Here is a 22,314-nt window from a genome sequence, read left to right on the forward strand (position 1 = left end):
TTTTAAGAATGTCCAGCATCGTGAGGTTTCTGCCTAGATGCTCCAGGAAACAGGGAGGCTAAGAAAAACATAAAGAGGCAACATGGACGATGTGATGGCAGTTATAGTTATTAATTTGGTTTTTAAATACTTAAAAAAACAAGAATATGCCATGATTAACTGCTTTGCCGAGTCTGCTTTTATTAGATTGACACTTTTTAAGTTTCCCAAACCATATAAAACAGGAAGTCTCAAGTGCTATCAAAGTCTGCGTGGTATTTGTTTTGCTCTCATGGTAACATTATGCAACACAGTCTCACGAAAATGTATTAGCACTACTTTGGTCTGCAAAACAAAAACAAGTAGAATAAAGAAATGGAAAAATGAGATTTAAAGTTTCTTACAGGGACTATAGAAACCCAGCTCCAGGCAGCAATTAATTAAAACTATTTTTTTTTTAACAAAAAAAGTATTTTTTTAAATAAATTATATTAGGTAAGTAAACAGCAACTGGAAATAAAAAGGAGTATGGATATAACAACAGACATCAGTATTCTTAGTGTTCTGCTAACTTCTGTTTTTTTTTTTGGTCACACTTCAAGTTTTCAGGTTATCAAACAAATTTTAATAGAATAAATATTGGCACACTAGGTTTTCCGGGACCTTCACCATGTATTTTTTCTTTAGCCAGTTTGTGACTGGCCTGCTGCCCACCCCTTCACTTTAAGGTCACAAACTGAGAGCCAGGTATTAAGACTCAGTATTTTCTGAACATCCATCGATTATGGTAAGTCACCAAAGCAGCTCAGACCATCACACTTCCACCACCAATATGACCATATGTGACATTGTTTTTCTGAAATGCTTTTAGTTTTAACCATATAAAAATGTCACATTTTTTCACATTAGTACACAAATTTTCCCCAAAGGGGAAATGCATCAGGATGATGTTTGTCTTCAGTTTTCTGGACTTGGAACATTTCCAGGAATGACATTTTTGCTCATTGTCTATTTTTATTGTTGACATATGAACACTAGTCTTTATTTATTTTTCTGGGTTCATTTGTGGCCTGCATGAGTCGTCAGCAGTCTTATTTCAAGAGCCACACCACTTCTAGGAATAAAAAGTAAAAAACAGTATACTGGAAGGAGGCAAATAATTTTATGACATAGTGTATTTTAGAAATATTAGGAAGTAAAACAAGGAATTAGTTTATAGAATTCAATTAGTTATAATTTATAAGTTATAATTTGCAAAACAGTGACCTTAGCCTTAACCTTAGTTTAGTTCAACTTTGTTTTTTAACAGGTTACTGGTTGGGTTATGCTTAGAAATCTCTTGAGGGGAAAGAAGAATCAAGGATAATTTTGATTGAAAGAATGGAAAAACAGGGAAGAGAATGAAAAGATTATTCTGGCATCAACAATGAACGACATCTTTCCATTTTTCATCATACTTTCCTGCTGATGCATGCCTGTCTCCCTCTGTTACTTCATGGCCTCAGTCTTTAAATCCGCCTCGTCATTTTGCAAAGGAAAAATAGAAGAATCCCTCTTCACACGTGTTGTGCCTAAATTTAGTGTGGCTTTGTAGGACGTGGACAGACTCGTATTCAGACATTTACTCATCTGAACCAGCTGGAGAGGAAAACCTCTCCTCGCTTTAATCCTCCCTCCTTGTCCTCCACAACCTCTTTGTTCGTGACCTTCACGTGTCCTACCGCTGTTTCCCCCTCCAAACCCAAATCCCATCCGACTGAATTCTTTCTATCTTTTCTTCATTTTTTTTCTATTTCCCATTTCTTTTGTGGTGCCTTCACCTCATTGCAGCCCCTGTCATTCTGCCAGAACTTGTTGAAGAAAACTTTTGTCTGAAGAGCATGACGGACAGATTATGGTGGTTGGGACGGATGTTTCCACCGCTGGTCAACGTCTTTGGAAAGAGTCGTGTGTGGCCAGTTAATGCGATGAAAAATGAGTCATCATTTCCGCACTGCGTGTGACGCTGTGTCTTGTTCATGTCATCTAAATAGTTATTGTGAAACATGAAGAATCATCTGTTCTCATTAAAATTCTACTTGGTGGTTTGGAAGTTTAAACAAAAGTTTGCACCAAATGGCACAAACCCGCTTTTCTGCACATGCACTATTTTTCAGCGTTGCAATCAGTGGGGTTTGGCTTCTGCAGAGCTGGATTAAAGGAGATTTTGTTTTTGGTCTTCAAAACTTTAAAAACTCCCATTTACAAGAAAGCACTGAAGAGTCGCTTTCCAAACCAAAGTCCATAATATTTAGAATCATCAGAAGGTTTCAGTGAAACCGTTTAACAGAAATATAGCAAAACAGATGAAATTCTAGTCGCCTCTTTTTTATTAAGAGCAGATGATCCCAGTCAAGGGTAATTATAGTTTAAAAATATGTCATTCATCTTTGTTTTGACTAGGATATAAACTTGCTGGTAAAGTATTAAAAATGACCACAAGTAGCCATTGGGTCAACTGGTTCACTTGGTGAATGTTGCTGTGCTTTGGGCGTCCAACCCTTTAAACATTTTCACAGTGTAACCATACACCTCAATGTATTTTATTTGGAGTTTAACTTCCTTGCTGCTGCTAAAGAAAAGCATCCCCACCTCATGTTGCTGTCGCTGTAGTTGGAATGTGTTTATGGTGATGTAAAGTGCTACTTTTCCACCTAACATAGCCACAAAACAGATGTCTTTATTCTGAGATTAAATTGCACATGAGGGGAACTCAGTGTACTAATTAGTGGTGCAAAGTAGTGTAAATAGGCTGAACACAAGATTTTTTTTTGTAAACAAAAAATGAAAACCCTGGATCCTGTTTAGTCCTTTTCACAAGTATGCTCTGTTCTGCGATGGTCTATTTTATATTTCACTGAAATAAATTTAAAGTTTATGGTTGTGACCTAATGGGTTAAAAGGGTAAGACGATATTTGGAAGGTTGTATAATCAGAAAGGTTTTCTGTTGCCGTAATACTTGAGTTACATAAACATGAGTTTAAACAAAAAATCCAGGATCAGAAGGTTTTAAATGAGGAGAACATATTAAGTATTACTACATATTAAAAATAAATCCCATCATCTCCAGATTGAAACTAAAACAAGATACGGTATTAAGGCTTTGGAAAGAATCATAGAAATTAGAGATGGAGTTAAAGTTCCCCTTGGTGGAGGATTTGCCCTTTATGTCTCACCCTGACTTTGTGACCTGTGAGTCACAGCTGAGGAATTCAGCATGAAAACTGCATGGGAGCAAAGGATCAACGGGCTCCTGCTGGGGCAAAACAAAAAGAAACCCTCCAAAGGAACCAGCTTACTCACAGGTCTGCTCCCGGCCAGCGCCGCTGCCTCTGCTGCCCTCCGTCTCATCTGTCCTCTCACGTTTCTCTCTTTTATGTGGTTATGATTTCAGCATTTAAAGCATTGGGGGAGTCATTGGATAATTTTATCTCATCAACCGCAACCAGATTTTGTCCAGGAATGCCTGAAAAGGTGCTTTTAAATGTAGCTGATGTTTTTCACCCAGGGGAGAGAACAATGAAATTGTTTCAGCTGAGAAAGTAGCAGCTTTGGTCGTATCCTATAGAGTCCAGAAGGTTCTTTCTCCTAAACGCTTTTGATTAGAGACAAATACAACCATGAATCTAGTTGAAGCTTGGAATGATCATTGATCACCAATATTGTTATTTGAGCACAGTTGGCTGTCAGCTGTTTTTTTTATATATTTTTATTGCCTGTGATTGTGGCATAGTGGGTTTGTTTTTTTACAATTTTTGAAACTTATGGAGTTCATGTAGATTTTCCCTCCTGACACCCATTTTTTAAATACTCCAACCAGAGGATGGGTAATTTAACTTCAGCATAAATACAGCTGGAATACTAGTTGTTGTACAAATTGTTGACAAATGAATATTACACTTTCCATTTGTGCACTCCATTGTGTGTAACTGAATACACATTTATTTATTGATCTGGTACTACATATATTTTGCTGTCATTTAGAAAAAGAACTGAGTCTATATTTGACTGGATGAAGTAAACCAGCTTATCGAGTTCAGCTGTCTTCCAGCTGGACTTTTTATTTTTTTCATTTCAAAAGATAAACATGTGTCTTCAGAGTAATTCTGGGTTTGGTGGAGCCAACAATGTGAGGTTCAAACCGGTCAGCCTGTGATACTTTCCACTTTTTAGCCTGTTTTTGTTTGATTCTTTAAAAATGTCGGTCCGGCCAGCAGGCTTGAGTTTGAACTTTCATATCTCAATAGGCTGCTTGTGTGGTAACCACTGCAACCAAACAATCTGGGGAAAGAATTATGACTTTCTGCTTCTGAATCATGGAGGTCTTAGAGCAAGGGCGGGAGTGTTCTTCCTACGCAGTTCTGGAGCTGCTGCTCATCCGGCAGACACTCGGCGCCTCATAAGAGCATCCTTGATAGCAACACCTCCGTGGCTCATATCTGGAGCGTTGCCTCAGCCTGAGCAATGCTGTGCCAGCTTGCAACCCAGTGATCTCATCTAGTTCGGCAAAGCCTCACCCCTCTGTGGGGTCAGCAACTACAGGCAGACACTCACATTTGTGTTTTTTGTGAGTAAATATGCTGTTTACCCACAAACAGGATATTTACCTACAAAACACCGGGCACACTGGCCCGATGTTACTGAAGCTTCATGCGTTCCCTTCTTCACATCCAACACTACGGTTCATCTGGATTCATGTTACTTAAAGAACCCCTCCTCAATCTTCTCTGTGACATTTACACATAACTTGACTGTGAAACAGAACTGAAGAGAGCTCTGAATGAATTACAATGTTTTATCTGGAAAAGGTGACACATTTTTGGTTTCCCTGAAGCATTTTTCTGTATGTTTTCTAAAGGAAGAGGTGAATCATGTGAAGCCCATGCAGAAGGCCCATTGAGAAGTGCAATAAATAATCCATCTTACCCTAGCAATCATTCAGTATGTTGTGCATGTTTTCATAAGTGTTTTTAGCTGCAGTTGGTTGTTATGCATACAAACAAAAGAACGATCTAACAATCCTAGATAGCAGTAATGGAGTTATCACTACTTCTGTAACATTAGTAGTAAGAACTGGCTGTGATCCAAACTATAACTCTCATTGAAGTGTTGAGTGTTACTTTACTATGTCGCTCTGTCTGGAGGGATGAGAAGTAATTGTACTCATTTCCAGAGGTAAAACTTGCCAAATGTACAAATCAGCTGCTCCGAGTTCCTTCCAATAATACAACCAGCACTTTTTCATATTTTGTAATGCAACAACCATAACATTTTCATGAAAAACTACTACTAATAAAGCATGATCACAACAAACTTGCTGTCCCCACCATCTTTTACTCTTTGGATATCTGCAGTCATTGTTTCCCCACATGTAGCAAAAATGTTGTTTTTCATTTGACCTGAGCAGCTTCCAGTCTGTGGGTTGTGGTTAACTGCCGCGGTCACGCTGCCAGATTGGGAAGTTCATGACTCCTGGTTGTCCTGTTGATTTGTGCAGCTCCTCCAGAGCGGCCATCTTGCTTCTGATCAATGCTCTCCTTCTGGCTGGTCACATCAAGTAGACAGACGTATCTTAACAGGTCTGTTGTTGTGCAACGCTCTTTCCAAGAGTAAGAGACTCCACTTGGCAAATGGATCTTCTGACTACAATTTATTTCAGTGGATTTTATTTATGGGTATAAGAGTACAGGGGGTTGATTACAGAAACTTCTTCTTAAATATTTGTAAAAAAAAAAAAAAAAAAAAAAAACATATTGTTTTCTTCACTTCTAACAATTACACTATGTGTTGATGGTTTTTTCCTTGCTTAGCCATGCCAGAAAAACGAATAGGAACAGTGTCTACTTTCACTTTTTCTTTGTTAGTTTTTAGTAATTCACTCTCGGAAAAAATGACACTTAATACAGAAGGAATATTGTCAGCAAAAAAAAGAAAAAAATCCATCCATCTCAGCAGAAATTTTCAGACGCTCGGCACTACAGGGTACGTTGGCAGTATTTAACGCCGTCTCTCATGGGGATTGTGTTTCAGGTCGGGATCTGGAGAGAGAGTGTGGTCACCAACTGTCAGCGAAGATGGAAAGATAAGTCCGTTCGCCGAGCCTGATGCACAGGTAACCACCGTCTTCTCTGGATTTCCCAAATAACAAGTCTGAGGGTGTTTTGTCAGAATGAAATTTGCATAAAATTTGGAAGCAGTCACAACTCGTCTCTCAGTTTAACTATGATCAGGCCTTAGTAGGAAACTACTCATAACATGACACCATGTTGAATGGGATTCATTAGGAAAGACATTTAAATAGTGGAGGTAAGTATATGGCACCATAAAAGAGATGGTGACTGATTTTTACTACCCAACATCAAATCTTTAATCTTGTGAAGTTAAATTTGAGTTATGCTCTAAAATCAGCTGTCGGTGATAGTGTCTTTTACAGCCCTTTGCATCTCCCACAGGAGAAGGTAAGTCATGTCTGCGGCCATAACTGTGACCTTTACAACTTAGTGGCTGAGTGGTTCCAGTTTGTTTTGACAGCAAACAGAATCTATGGAAACAGGCACAAAACTCGATCCACAAGCTGCATGTACATGGTCATTAAGTCGGTTATAAATGGGAGAATGCGTCCCACTGTTCGCTGGAACCGTGTTGAAATAGTGTCTCGATTGTTCTCCAAATGATCAGCTGCCAAAAGGAGATTCACGGCATGATGAACTCCACCAGATGAGCTTTTTCCAATTTTTTTCCCCCAATTTCTGGCACGCCTGCTTGTTTCTGAGCACATAGAGAATGAGACGTGTGTTGGGTGTAAACATGTGTGCACATATGTTGTGCGTGAAGAGTTTGTACGATGGAAACAGACAATGAGAGTATTGTATATGTGAGAGATGCTCAGTTGTCAAGGACTGTTGTGGTAGAATTGAGCCTGACCTGGATTTGTAACAAAATATACAGAAGGTTAGCACTATTGCTCTTTGTTAAAAATATTCACTTTCACTTTTAGTATCATTTTTAAAGGTTACTTCTTATCTACATCAGCTGATTTCTTAACAGTGACTTTGTCAGCTTTCCATGGGAGTTTCCCTACACAATACTGTGATATTTTTAGTATTTGTCAACCATTCCCAGCCAGCAGTGATTTTCTCAGTAATAAGTTATACAGCTGTGAAACAGATCACAATGGTGACTTCAGTCATTCATATTTTAAAAGAAACATTTACAAAGCATGCATTAATTCTTTCACATCATTTTGCAGAAGTTACCAGACAGAGCTTAGTGTTATTAATGCAGGATGAATAAATACTGTAAATGAGATGATAGTTTATTTTACTCACTCAATTTTTGCAAAACTCTTTGTGCATTTTTTCATCTTGAACGCTGTTATACATGTCAGGTGTGAGTATCATCTGCAGTGAGACTCCAGCTGACCAAAGATACTATTTCTATAGAAAATGTGAAGCTATAAGCAGCAAATATTACACAGCATGTGATCCTTTAAGATATTTGATTTTAATCTGCCTCTCAATGAAACTGCATTTAATCTATTGTGTAGTCCTGTTAATTTTAGTTCTCTTTTTCAGAGATAATGAAAATTGTCCAAATCTTTTTCTGTAAAACCGGTGGCCCTTCAGCCTTCCTGACTCAAAGTCAGTCCAATCTGAGGTCCTGGTTTAACATGCAAAAGCTAAAGCAAATCCCAGACCAAAGTGGGGCAGACCATCAGCATCAGTTTATACAAACACAGACGAGCGTGACAGGAGTGCTCTGCCTGGCGGAAACATGAGAGCAGCAAATCCTCCCTGCTCTCCCCTTTTCCTTTTTCTCTATCTCTGTATCATCTTATCCAGTCCTTCCTTTCTCCTTCAGCAAACTCTAAAAATTCTCTCTGTGAACCTGAGCAGCTTGAAATCACCAGCTCTGGGCCACTTCAGTGTCGCACTCAGGTGGAATCTTCTTGGCATGAACAGAGGAAACATCCGCTCCCCGAGCCACAGCTCTCTCTTTCTTTGTTTCCGGCTGTTTTTTGAAACGGCTTGAACGGATCACAATGCTGATTGTTCCTGAGTCTCAGTGGAAATGATATACACATCGTGACCTTGCTCACACAGGCTGACTCAAACGTTGCGCCATGTGATATTTTTATATCAGAGCAGTGATGAGCTGCTGTAGAAACGGCCAACAGAGATTGACTGGGCATGACAATTGAGTTAAAAATGTTGTTTTCAGTAACTTAAAGAAAGGTCTGCCATTCAAAACTTGTATTTACAATTCACTTGTAAAAATCTGGCTTTGTGCTTAGGGTAACAATATTTTGTTAGCTGACAGCATTTGAAGATGGTGCGTTTATTCTTGCAGTCCCAGATTAACAGATGGAATATTTCTTAAACGGTTGGAAATTCCAGTCTGACTTATGGGAATTTACTACTGAGCAGGAAGTGACACGTGGAAGGTGTGAGATGTTTCCTTTCACCTTGAGAGCCCTGGAGATTCTCGTAAAAGTTTGAGAGGAAATGCTGTAGTTTTTGGCTACCAACCAAGCAGCCATATGACTTTCTATAAAACAGTAGAACCATATGATGCAGGGTTTTTTCTTAGGAACTGTGCTCATATTTTGGAAAGAGTGACCACAGGATGGCAAATGTAACTTCTTAAAATGGAAATGATTGTGATAAAGACGAGTGGTAAGGGTTGGGTCATGATGAGGTGTCAGGAAGGCCGTTGTAAATTGCTTTCGTTTTAAGTGTTGTTCTTTTTGTTTTGTCATCAATGTTGTTTTTTGCAGTACATTCTTCTTTCCTGCAGCTTTTTAAACGCCCAATCGTTTGTCTTTACTTCTCTGCGTCAACATGAATCCAAATTACATGTTTGCCATCCAGTTGGCATTTTGAGAAGCACTTGTATAGCATCACTGAAAAGTAGACGGTACAAGTTAATACAAAATGTATTTAGTGGGAACCGTAGCCCAATGAGGGGATAAACAGTTCCTCCATTGAGATCTGGGTTTCCTCCTTCTGGGATGCCACTTGAAAACCTCCCAAACCTGGAGCTTCCTGACCAAACCCCCAAACATCCTCACCTGGCTCTCCATGGTACAGACCAGCAGAGAATCCACTCTAAGCTCCCAGCAGATGACAAAACTCTGGGTTTTTGTCACCATGATTCCTAATCTCATATTTTAAAGACCTCCTAAGGAGGATTCAGAAACGTTTTCTTCCTCTTTATGGACATTGAGAAATGCACCACAGTTCCTCCCCCACCAGTTGCTCAGCGTTGCTAATCACCAGACTGACGCAAAGTACCTGCAGTTTTTCCACACTTACAAGAAAAACACATTTGGCTGATTGGAAATATTTCCACCAATAGTCATGGTGTAGAATTTAAAGTATCACCATCCTTAAGTGTTACCTTATGAGGGTGACGTCAATTTACAATTGGCAAAAAGAATCTGCTTCTCTGTCCAGCAGCAGCGTGGAGGCTAGCGGCCCCAGCTTATTGACCAGCTAAAATCAATTTCTAATAGAGCAGCAGTTCTGAATGCAAGGTCAGGTCAAAGTCTGTTTAATGGATTAAAAAAGACCTTTACAAAATATGCATCAGATCTTTTTATAAATGGCTTTAATTGTGTGGTTATCAACTTTTCTCTTGAAACATTTTCACACACCAGTATGGTTATACTACTCTATCAGTTACTCGTGTTTTAAAGTGTCTTAACTGAAGTTATAAAGTGGCAGCTTCAAGTAAGTGGGAAATTCCTGCTGTCAATGTTTAAGTCAAACAGCAGTTCTTCTGGCTCACAGTTCCTCAGTGTCATTCATGGCAGCTAACCTATCATTATACTGTTAGCTATTGTGGTCAACAACTATGGTCCTGTGGAAAGAATGGGGCCTCACAATGATGAAGCCGAGAGGTCTGGATCACACGTCACTGGAAGCTTCCAGTCTCAGCTCAGGCGTTGGCAGCAGAAAGCAAATTCTCCGAGCTAACATTAATGGGAGCTGACAGATAAACTCCTTGCATGACTTGCAGGCCATAATTCCCCCACTGCCTGGAACTGAATTATGCTTTTAAAACAAAAGTGTGCACATAAAGCACATTTGTTTTGTCAAAGGAACAATGCCATTGTTTTGAAGTATTTGCTGTTAAAGCTGCTGTTCCTTTCAAGATGGGATGTCCAATTATTTAATATTGACCTTAGCAAGCCTGACTGTTTGGTGTACCGAATGCTTCAATAATTCACTAAATATTCTTCTTTGACATCCCACCTGCAAATCATCTTGCTTTTATATGAGTGTTTGTGTTCACTACCTAACCACTAATCCGCTGAAATGTCCACATCGGTTTCAGGTGCGTAGCTCTCGGCATGTTGTGAAGTAGATGGTCGTTAAAACTTTTTTTTGTTCATGAGGCTCCACCTGTCTGGAATCATTTAGGTGCATTTGATTTACACACCTTTCATTTTCATGTGTGTGCAGATTAAAAGGGTTCCATTTTGGACTCATTTTGACCTTTTTTTTTACCCACATGAAAGTATTTAACTCTGATTTAACTGTGATACAGCTTTGATTTAAAGCTTCTTTAGTGAAAAATGGGAACACTGCATGTGGATTAAGAGTGGATTACTGGCCTTTCAGCGACCACAAAACTACTTGGTCCAGGCAGTAACACTGGAACAAGCTTTAAAAATATTATACCAGCTTTTTTCATAAACAAAAAAACATTTTTTAAGGTTCCACCACACACATCTTTACAGGCTGTGCTTGATTTTTGCCAGACATTTTGCTTTGCATTGCTGGCAGATATCTCTGCTTTGGTCTCTTCTTCAGTGAATGACTTTATTGTCAATGTGCAGAGAATCAGAACAGGGAAATTAAGAATGACTCGCTTCTAAGGCCCGATTAGTAAAGTAATAACTACAAACAAACACACGCTTTTATGTCCAAAGAAGATTGGAGACTTGAAGTTGGAGTTGTCTTCAGATGCATCCAACCAACCCTGAATATATAAGCTAAAAACCTTTTAATAGCAAGCATTCAAATCAAACTAACCACATCTTAAGTCTTTAATTGTAATGCTGAGGCCTGTAGGTTCTAAGATGTAGCATTGTCACTTTCTTTCCTGTCCTCTCATTGAAAAATTGACATGTGAAAAATGTTTCTTACTGTACAATGACATTGACCCTTCTTCTATTAATTTGCAGCAACAATTGTTTTTTTCCAGTCATTGGTTTTTCTTGGTATGAGTTTATCCACAACTATATGCTGCAGAACAACAAACTTCCAGAACTCCTGTTAGTTAATCTAGTTTACTGGTCAGCAGCTCCTGGCTGCTCTTTCTATTTTAACTGTATGGTCAGTAAAACTGTTACTAAAGCATAAATTCATATGAGTGGTTAGGTTATTTACATTTATTAGAATTAACTTTTTCTTTATTGCATAATGTTTGTAAAACATTTAACATTTTCAGACCAACTTTTCTGCAGCACTTGATACTCTTTGTTGTCGTCCGGGCTTTTCAAATGGGGGTCAGGCCCAGGGAACCGTGAAGCGCCGGTTTGTGTTTGGTTAGTAGTGCAGACTGCTATCTGAAAAGCTTAACTTTGAATGAATTAAACTATGCAGGAGGCAACAAAGGGTGCATGTTTCAGCATTGTCATGAACTTGTATGTGTGTGAAGCATTTGGGTTTAAGTCTCCAGTTATAAACAAACATGTGCTTTCATTTAAGCTGCTCCACCTTTCAACCCCCAACATCTGTCCTCTGGTCCCGAATCACCGCTCTGCCACAGTCTGACCCGCTGCGCACTGAGACATTGGACTTTCTGTCAGTGTATTGAGTCGACATGTTTGTGGCTTAAAATGACCTCAGTAACACATTTTGAAGTGTGTAAGTAAAGTCAAAAGTAAACGCATGCTTTTCTCTCTTTGCCCTCACTCTTCATGGTCCTTCCTGTGTGTACACACTCCCTTACACTACAAGTCTTCCTGAAACATTAGCCATGCTTGGTTACGAGTGAAAAGCACGCTGTTGGAATCACGTGGATTCCTCGATTTATGGGAATTGGACAATGCTGGGCCTCATAAATGGAGTAGTTCAGTCTGTTTTTGTTTGGAAAAGCAGATTGCACCAAATTTTACTGAATTGTAAGGGTAATAAAGGGCTATTTTATCTTTAGATAAAACCCACATCAACATCTCTAAACTTTTAAAATGAAAATATGCATCTTTATTGAGGAAGATTTGGCACAGGTAACTTAAAGACGGCAAACTGCTGCACCGTTCCTACACCTCAAAGGCACTAACAGGTTCTGAATGTAAACATACTGGCATTTTTATAAGGCATGCACCAGATGTGCTGCCTTATAAATCTTCCATCCATCTAAAGAAAATATCTGTGGAACGGGCGTGGACAGGGAGAGCGGAGAGAGCGCTGCAAGAATGAAAAGACAAAAGGAAAGGCTGACGGGTTTGGCTTGGCTGGGTTCAGTCAAAACACATGAAGTCACCCCATTTCAGTCAGGTGTGTTCGGTTGAAACTGTCCCAGCTTTTTCTGTATTTCTGCAGGAAATGCAGAATGCAGGTGTATATCGTAGCTGGAAGATCAGAGCACATCCTTTATTCATTTTATTCTAAGGATAATAGCATCTAATCTTTAGCAAATTTACAACCAGGGGCTGAGCAAAGCAAACTTTGTGTAGCTCTTCTTGGTCACTTCCACCTAGGTCTGTAAAACAAAAATTGATTCTTTGACTTTTATCTTTCTTTTGAACACGTCATTATATATGTTAACAAAGGATTACCTGTCGTTCTCCACTCATGTTTGCAGAGATCGGTATCATAAAACAAATGTCTATTAAGTTTCAACTGGAACGTGTAACAAAATCCACTCTCATGGATTTTCTTTCCCAGTTTTCTAAGAGCACAGACGTGACTAAACTCGCCCGGTTGTCTCAGTTATTCTTCTGATTGTTATCTGGAGATTTAACCTTGTCTAAGAGTGAGAAACGAATAATGAAGACTAAAAAAGACATGTAGGGACAGCTATTTGTTTTTGAAGAAATTCTGCCTCAGTTATGGATATATTCTCAGGAAATTGAAAGATTAAAGAGGATAAAAGAAAAAGTGCACATGAGGACAGCAGCCAGAAACAGAAATCTTAAAAGTCGAATGTTATCAAAATGTTTTGTTAGAAAGAAAAAGGAGACAACTGGAGGGAAAAGGGTTTGGCACAAACTAGTAATAGTAACTTAAAAAATCCTGTCAATGCTACATTTTTGGTGGATCTTTTCATTTTAAAACAAAAGTTGATTTCAGAATTTAATTTGTTCAAAGAATCTTCACACTCCTAAACTGTTGGGCCAAACCAAAGAACTTCCAAAAACACTGAGGCCTTAATGTGGTTGTCATGCGGTCACCTGTGTAAGAATAAGAAGCTAAAGACAACAAGCAGGATCTAGTCTGGCCTGTTTGGTCGTCATTACTTAGAATTTAATGTTTCTTTTCTGCTAAACTGCCTCTCAAAAGTTATTCACATTAAATTTTTTTGTTTGCCTTTTTCCACTGTTAGATTAAGACCACAAAATTAAATGTATTTTAGTAGAATTATATGTAATACCACAATAATAAAAAACCCTATGCTTAACAAATGTTAGACTTTTTTGTAACAAATTAACATAAAAAAAGTGAATTCTCAGTCCTTCATTTTGATATAACAAACACTATTCAGCGAAGGCTTTAGGTTCTGTTCGACCATTAGTAATGGTCCATTAGTGAACAAACAGCATGAAGACCTAGAAACCCACCAGACAGCTTAAACATCTACCATCACTTTTCAACCTACTATCCTAAAACAGGAAGTGCTCACTTAATCTGACTGCTGCAGAGATCCACAACTGAGGCGGCATGAACAATACAACAATCCAGGTGATGATGGGATAAGTATTAGTTATGAACTCCACTCTGGCTTTTGTGGAAAAATAGTAAGAAGAAAATGATTGTTGAGATAAGCCACGAAGGCTTGCTGCAGCTTGTAACAACCAAACAGGAGACATTAAAAGAAAGTGCTTTGGTTAAATGAGACCAAAATAAACCATTTCACTCTACACCCAAACGCTAAGTCTGAGGTAAACATCATTCTGCACGCACCAGCCACACTGGGTAACATGGTGGTGCCAGCATCATACTGCTGGAGCACGGAAGCTGATTAGAGTTGATACGAAGTTAGAAGTTGGGTACATTGGCATCATGGAAAAACCTGTTAGTGTCTGTAAAACACTTTATACTGACAGGGGGTAGGATTTCTTGTAGGACAACGACCGGTCAGATCTACGCTGGAATTCCAGTGTGGAACGGCCCAGTCAAAGTTCACACCTAAATCCATGTTGGAATCTTTGGAAGGACTTGAAGTGCACCCTTCAGATGTTTTCCATCTATCCTAACTCGGCTTGAGCTTTATTGCAAAGTAGAACAGGCGGAAATGTCTCCAGATGTATGAAGCTGTTAGAGGCAAAACCCCAAAGGACTTAAAGATGGAACTGCAGCCAAACTGGTTTCACCTAAATACAAATTCACAACACGATTTTCAAATTTTATAAAAGAAAAAAAGGACCATCTTGTTGGTCTGTCACATAAAATAATAAAATTCCTGATGTTTATGGTTGCAACATGAAAAAGTGGAGAAAACTTTATTGTGGTTGCTGTAGCTCTGAATGCAAACTCTTCACTAGTATTTTAATCAAAGCCTCTTTTGTTCAAATGTGCCTGTATTGTTGAATTTTTAAGGAGTGTTTGTGGTTTACATTTTCTTTAATAGCATGGGACTTATGGAGGACCAACACTGACATAATAAAAAATAAAAGCATAACTAGATTTTTATGCTTTATTTATGCTAAATAGATATTTATGCTTTTATTTTTTATTATGTCAGTGTTGGTCCTCCATACGGACTGGACAATGGTGGGAAATTTGAAAGCTAAGGCTTGCTGCTGTAGTGTGTGTGTGTGTGTGGTCCAGGGGAAAACTGAGAACAGGAGGACATCCAGCAGATCCATCTGTTGAAATAACAGGGGTTCTGGCTACAGAGGCGCTGAACCTCCAGCACCTGTGACTGAAGCGCTTTAAACCAGCCCAGAACACACACATGCTCACACACACACATACACACATGCACCCATTCCACTGGCTCAGAATTACAGAAATCTGTTTTTCATGCTGTTGCACGGTCGAACTTGTAAACAAGTTTCTCCATCTCAGCTAAAATGTTTAAAAACTCTGAAGCTGTGATAATGTACAGCTTTGTTTAGTCAGTAAAGCTGCTGGCTATCTTAGAAATTCAAAGGCCTGAAGCGGTATCAGAAGTGGTGACATAAGCGCGAGCGTTGCAGTAAAACCTTATCTGGAAAATTCTGTCTGTGAGACATCCGAGCCCGGCTGCAAAGCGAGCATTATCTCTTAAGTGCGCTGATAGCTGCAGTAAACACCGAGCAGCTCGATGATGTCACATTGCGTTTGTGCAAATGCATGAGGAGGGTGTTGACCTCTGCACAAACTCCAAGGATACAGCAGAGTTATGTAGGTGTCGAGGCAAGGCAAACTAAATGCAAATGTAACAAAAAGTAGACAAGGTATAAAAACTAATATTTGACTCCTATTGGAAAGCAGTACAGAAAGTGGAATCTTTTCTAAACGTTTTCAAGTTTCTTTTCCATAAAAATCTCCAAGCATCATCTCCACCATTATGTTCGATTTTAACCTATTTTCCATTTAAATATTAAAGTCATCCCTTCTGACATGCCTTTCTTCCTCTTCTTTTCTCTTTTGCAGAATTTCCGTCCCATCAGCAGCAGTTCTGGCAGCTACGGTCGTAAACCTTCGTACACCTCTGACCCGCAGTCCCCTCTCACTCCTCAGCCCACTCACCTGAACAATGGACACACCAGACCCAACAACGGCCACAGCTATGGATATGGGAACGGAACTGGGCATGCTCAGTACAACAACCCAGCAGGGCTTTATGCTCACAATGGCAGCAACGGGGACAGATCCCTGCCAGGCAAGATGGGGGGTCTCAGCCTGAGCGCCACACACAGGTGAGACAATAAACGTGATTTTCAAACGACATAAGTGCCGACAATGAACCATAATTTGCAGGATCAATAGCTCTTGTGGATTAGGTGTGTGAGGTTGTTTCTGTGTTCTAATTTGCACCTTATTTCTGTGGTTTTAATTAGTTTTGTTCTGCCTTTCTGAGCTTTTCTCTAGAGCTACCATCAAAATAAGCCCTCATTTTAATGTGTTTGTTCCATATAAAACCCAGATTAAAGAAAGAACAAAGAGATCCATGTTGTTCTCCTGCTGTAACCTGTACGAGTGGAGAACAGTGAACCATGTCCGTGCAAGCTGTTAAGGCTTGTTGGCTTTCAGAATATCTCTCCGTGAGATTTCCCAGATCAGCCTCATTGCACACCACGGCTGTGAGAAAACCACACAAGGAAGTAGGAGCCCGTCTCCAGCAACGGGCTCTGAGATTAAAAAGTAGGATTTCATTTAAAAACAGAGCTGTAGTATGTCATACATGTCGGTATGTGCAGATCTTAACAGAGACCCAGTTTGGATATCCTGTGACACACCTGCGCGGCTCGCCCCCGATAGCCTGGAAAAGCCATTTGCTGTTGTGTGTTCCCTCCAGCAGGTTATAAACCTGTGTCTCCTGTTCCCTGGTGAACGTCCTCTGAAAAACTCCCAGAGTTCCCTGCGACTGGACTGTTAATCCCATCCAGGTCTCCACCCCAAGCCCAACGGAAAACCCAATATTTAAAACTATTTTCATGGCACCCATTGACTTCTGTCATTCTGCTTCTCCAACTGAGCCTATTGCTGCCATTTTTCTCTATCACTCAGCTTCACTTCAAACAGAGCTGAGCGTTTTTTCTGTCATGTAACTTCCTGGTGCTCCTGAAAAGGAGTCTGGAGACAAACGTGCCGTTAAGTGTGTCTGGTCTGCACACATCTGTCAGCAGCTCAGCTCATCATCTTCCTAAAGCTTGAAGCTTTCAATCTGGATGAATGAGCAAGCACAGGCATGGCATGGAGCGGCTGATAATCCCAGACTAATCCCAGCATAAGGAATCACATCTAGAGAAAAGGAAACGGCTGTTCTGGTGCATCCATTCTGATTTTATAAAAACGTTTTTCCACTTTTTTCCCTTTTATATTCTTTGGTTTTTCTTAGTTCATTGTTGTATATTTAACCTAAATCCAGTGTTAAAAATATTTGCTCACACCTGATTATTCAGAGCATAAACAGGAGCGTGGCTGGTGACCACGTCAGTTTGTACCGACGCTGACGTTTCCAACCCTGTGACTAAAGTTGATTATTAAGAATCAATGTGACCCAAACAAGGATCAAAACTTCATTTAATAAGGTTATAATATAGAATCTTATGAAAAAGAGATGAATCAATTTAGTTATTGATGATTGTTTGTCAATCACCTAATTTTACCAAAACATTTTGCTTTGTAGAAAAACAGCCCAATAAGTTTTAAGTTCCCAAGAAATGATTTAAATATCAAAAAATATTATTCCTGGCTGATCCAGTCATAGACTTATTTATTTAAATATTGCCTCCAAATGCAAATTGAATGTAAGAGACGGAAACCATTAAACAATAATGTGCTGCTGTTTCTTTGGAAGTAGTAAACATTTGCATCTACCTTTTCAAACAGCTTTCTGTTTCTTGATACATTACAGACTCAATGCAGTTTTGATAAAGATTCAAGTTTTTCAGCACGTAACAGCCTGGCTGATTGGTTGGTGCATCACTAACCAGACTCTTCAAATTAACATTACACACATTTGATGTAACTGCAGGTTGTGCAGTGAGTGACAGCATGTGACTCAGGTTGACCACTGGATAATGCAGAATGTTAATGTGGGATCTACACTTTAAGTAAATTGTTTCTTTATTAGCTGTGTTTTGTTCATATAAAAATAATGCTGCATAATCAGCATTGTGTGGGTAAACCAGAATCTGTAGAGATTTATTCTTTCCTCCTTCATCCGTTGCTAAACACATGCTGTTCTTCACCCTTCTTCACTCCTAATCGTCATCTGTTGGCTGCTTTGCAAAAGCTTTTACTGAGTCATGCTTCTTATGTGGTTTTCAGTCCAGAGCCTCCTCCGCAGTCCCCAGTGAGCCGTAATGGTTTCGACTCCCAGTCAGATGTCTACAAGATGCTTCAGGACTACGAAGAGCCCGTCTCTGCGCCCAAACAGTCTGGCTCCTTCAAATACCTGCAGGAGATCCTGGACGCTGAGGACGGAGGTACGGCCTCATGTGTTTGTGTCTGATATTTAAGCAACAAATGGCATCGATCTAAACCTTTGCAGAAATATCAGCATAATCCAAACATTTACAAAGTCTTCTGATTGTTGAATAGTGGAATTGTAGGTTGAGTTGTGCTCCGTTGAAGTGTTTTACTGTCTATGCAGAAGTGTCAGGAAATGGTTCAGAATGACAAACAGAATGTTAGAAAGTTGTACATTTTAATTTGTGGCTTTGTCAAGCTTAAAAAGATGCGTGTAGAAAAAATCAGCACAACTTTACCACCAGCTGTCACAATACAGTTTACTTCAAAGCAGGCATGAAATAAGCATTGAGTTCTGCTCACATACATCAATGCATTTCTTCCAAACAGTCACATAAACACAAGGCGTTTGGGAATAAATAGTTCCTGCTTTGCAGATGTGACTTGTGATTCTCGCTCAGGGAACCTCTGACTGTTTGAAGCTCCTCTATCTAGTGGCATAGTTTTCCTTTTATAGAAAAACACTGACAACAGAGTTAAAAGACAGATAGTAAGGAGGAGAGACAGAGAGAATAACCGAAAGAAAAGCAAAGGCAAAAGGAAAGAGAAAGCCTAACTGTTTTAAAATAGATCTTGACTCGAAGAAAATCCGGAGGAGGGAAGTTTTGGTAAAGCAATTTAGAGCAAAAACAACTTCACAGAAGACAATAAAAGTGAGAAATACGGCTTTCCTGTCCGACTACTTGGCATTCCTTCATTTGAGGAGGAGTCATGTGATTCTGACAGCAGCAGCAGAAAGTTAATCCCTGGAACTAAAACCTTCTCTTCATGTTTACCACTGAAGCTGGACAAAAGTTTAGGGAGTGGGAGAGGTAATTATAACTTAGTGTGTATTTATACACCAATAAAATATATTCATCATTAATGTTCCTCTTAGAATCTAACATAAAAGGAACCTTTATAAAAGTGTTTGGACTGAGTGGAGTTTGCAACTTTTAGCTGCATCAGTAAACTTCTCAGCCGCTAAGTAAATATCATTTTTCTATTTTCTAGTAGAAAGTATCACAAAAACCTTTTGATTTTGTTTTAAAGATGAGAATCTAAGTCATACCCCAAACTCAAGACTATTTTTTATTTTGAGTAGGATTTTCGATTTTGTTGTAAGTTAAATATAATATTTATTGAAGTTGCAGCTTGCAAAACAAAACAAAGTATTTTGCTAATTAAAATACATAAAGAGAAAAGTATTTGTAAATGTAAGTAAAATGAACAAACAAAATAATGTAAAAGAGCAGAAAACATTTATGGTATGTATGTATATATATCAGGTATGAAATCTGTATACAGATTTCATACCTGAGATGAACATCAACACGTTACTCGTAAACGATGCTCCGTCTCACATTGTTACTGTTCAGCAGGGAAACAGGACATCATGGATTATAGTTACTGGTTCCTCCACATTCTGATCAACGGTCACTTTTTGTTGAACCAAAACACAAGCAGGAAGCAGGTAATATAATAAATGTTTACTGATAATGAAGGATAATGAAGTATTCTTCAAGACATGAGGTGATGGTAACAGAGGGGCGGTTACTGAACAGGAAGGACTGTTTAACTGAAGAGAAAATACTGCAAGGAGAAACATGGAAAACACAAAGATCAGTGGAACTACGGCTGAATACAAGCAAGAAATACTTCAGAAAATGACGAAGCTAAACCAAAACACTCATGACTTAAACATGAAAGTATAAATTACAAACATGCTTCACTTACATTTATTTGAGATACTTTTGAAAAGTACATTTGTTTACAATTTTTTTATATTTTTTATTCTAATGCATTTTTTTGTTCAGTCTTTTTCCCACAGGTTTAGTATCAAGCAATCTTTGTTTTTTTCTTCTGTATTAGATTCTGTCACAACATTTCAGGCTGTAGCTTTGAAGTGAGAGTTGACAGGATAATTCAAAGCACCAGAAACAAAGTAAAGTGCTCCCGCAGTGAGGCCCGGGGCAAAGCCAAACCGCACAGCTTCTCTAATTTATCACCTTCATAACACTTAGTGGAGCACAAAAAACAAGAGCTGAAGAAGGAGACAAATGCTAACGACAGATGAAAGCGACTGGAGGCAGAGAGAATCTAATACCACTGATGAACCTTACAGATTAAAAGCCGCCTCTCTTGTCTGCTGTCTTTCAGCTTGGGGAATGAAGGGTTGACTGACACTTAAAGCCCTTCAAGATGCTTCAAGTTTACAGAGACCCTTTTAAAAGCTGCATGTCTCTTTGTTACTTTGGTGCCTTTAAATCTGAAATCTAACCACAGATGTTTCACGTCTTTGTTTTTTTTGTTTTTTTTTTATAAAATGGTTCCCCTCTTCCAGAAACAAACTGTTGACATGCGACTCTAGTTGAACAGCGCTTTACTTTATTATTGAGCTTTTAAATCTCTCTAGCTGGTTGCCGTCTGAAGGCGTGAGCTCCTGCAGAGGTCATGTTGTGTTTAAGGGGCTTTTAGAGGAAAAGCAAACAACAGTGACAGTTGGCCAGAAATCCTCCAGACTCTGACCCGGTTTACTAGAAATAATAGTCGAGTTGCTGTTATAATAAATATTGTGTGTCGTTAAAGCCGACATGGAATTTTTACAATAAGAAAACAGTTGAACAGAAACTCGTGTTTTTGCGATAAAATTCTTTTTCCTGAAATTTATCTTGGTTTTCTGTAACATTTTAGAAAATCACTTGCAAACTAAATGTTTTCTGCATATTTTTTCACACATTCATGTTACTATTGCAGTAATGCAGTAACATATTTATCTTTCATAGACATTGAGAAGGAAAGCCATCAGGCTATATTTATACTGATATTACATTGTAACCATTAATGGAATATATTTAAGCCCACGATTCTTTGTACACCTGGTATACTTATATAAAATTGAATCTTTTAATTTTGCTAACATATTTCTACTGTCAGTAATAATAACGCTTTGGAGCGGTGCAGTCCAGACTTCAGTCCAGTGGAGACTCTGCAAAGATTAGGGTGATGGCAAGGAGAGCTCAAATACTCTGATTTTATTTTGCCTAATTGCCTTTGGAAACTTGCAGAAAGCTGGTCAGCAATTATAAGCAGAGTTCAGCTGCATTAATAAGTACATTATTTCAATGTTTATTGTTTATAACTAGCTTTGCTGTAAAATAAGAACAAACCACTTTGATACATAAAGCCATGGTGAATGGATGTATTCATAAATGCATCTATTGTTGTCTTCATGTGGTTGGGATTGTTTGCATGAGCTGAATAAGCTTTAATTTCAACATCATTATGTGGCCTAAATTTGGATATCAAAAGTCTGATGTTTTGCAAACCACTGTTTGGTTAAGTCTGTTAAAGAAAGTGAGGTGTGTGTTGTGAGCAGAGCAAATCAGATTCTGTGAATCAGGCTACTGTATGCGGTTCCACCATCGGAATATAAAACTCAAGCAAGACTAAACAAGCCCTCACTAATTGCACTTTCTGCATTCATGTGTGTGTGCGTGTGTGTGTGTGTGTGTGTGTGGGTGTGTGTGTGTGTGTGTGTGGTTGGAAACCCTTTATTAGTCAGCCTACTTAATAGAAAGTCACTCTATAGTTGTGCAGCACATATTTTTTTTTCCATTCCAGTTCTTCATTACGTTATAGAGATACTAAAGCCACATTTAATAGTGAATGTGGCTCAGTCAGTAGTTCAGTCACATGTCTGCAGTTAGTGAGGAATAAGAGGTGCTTGAAGCCCAGCTCCAGATGAAGGCTGATTAAACTGTGGTTAGTGTTCATCATACCAGCCCGGTTGGCTTGAATATCCTGTCCTGGCACATCATCAGTGATGTTGATCAGTCATACTATGAACTCCTCTGATCTGCTTTACTGCACTTTAAACGACCAAAGTAGCTCAGACATCCAGCATAAAGCACGCCACATTCATACCCACTAAGCAGGCATAACTAAACACCTGATGAT

At 38.9% G+C, this 22,314-nt stretch overlaps 1 protein-coding gene across 1 annotated transcript in view; it reads left to right on the top strand.

The window, feature by feature from the left end:
- pdlim4 (PDZ and LIM domain 4) overlaps nt 1-22,314 on the top strand; it is a 47,042-nt gene that overhangs the window by 16,624 nt on the left and 8,104 nt on the right. Inside the window, exons 3-5 of the mRNA XM_015013080.2 lie at nt 6,050-6,131; nt 15,832-16,097; nt 18,175-18,332. Of these exons, the coding sequence (XP_014868566.2) occupies nt 6,050-6,131; nt 15,832-16,097; nt 18,175-18,332 (506 nt within the window). The remainder of the gene's footprint in view (nt 1-6,049; nt 6,132-15,831; nt 16,098-18,174; nt 18,333-22,314) is intronic.

This window comes from Poecilia mexicana, unplaced genomic scaffold (assembly GCF_051168715.1).
Source record: "Poecilia mexicana isolate PSO_F unplaced genomic scaffold, ASM5116871v1 scaffold_14, whole genome shotgun sequence".
Lineage (NCBI taxonomy): Eukaryota > Metazoa > Chordata > Actinopteri > Cyprinodontiformes > Poeciliidae > Poecilia > Poecilia mexicana.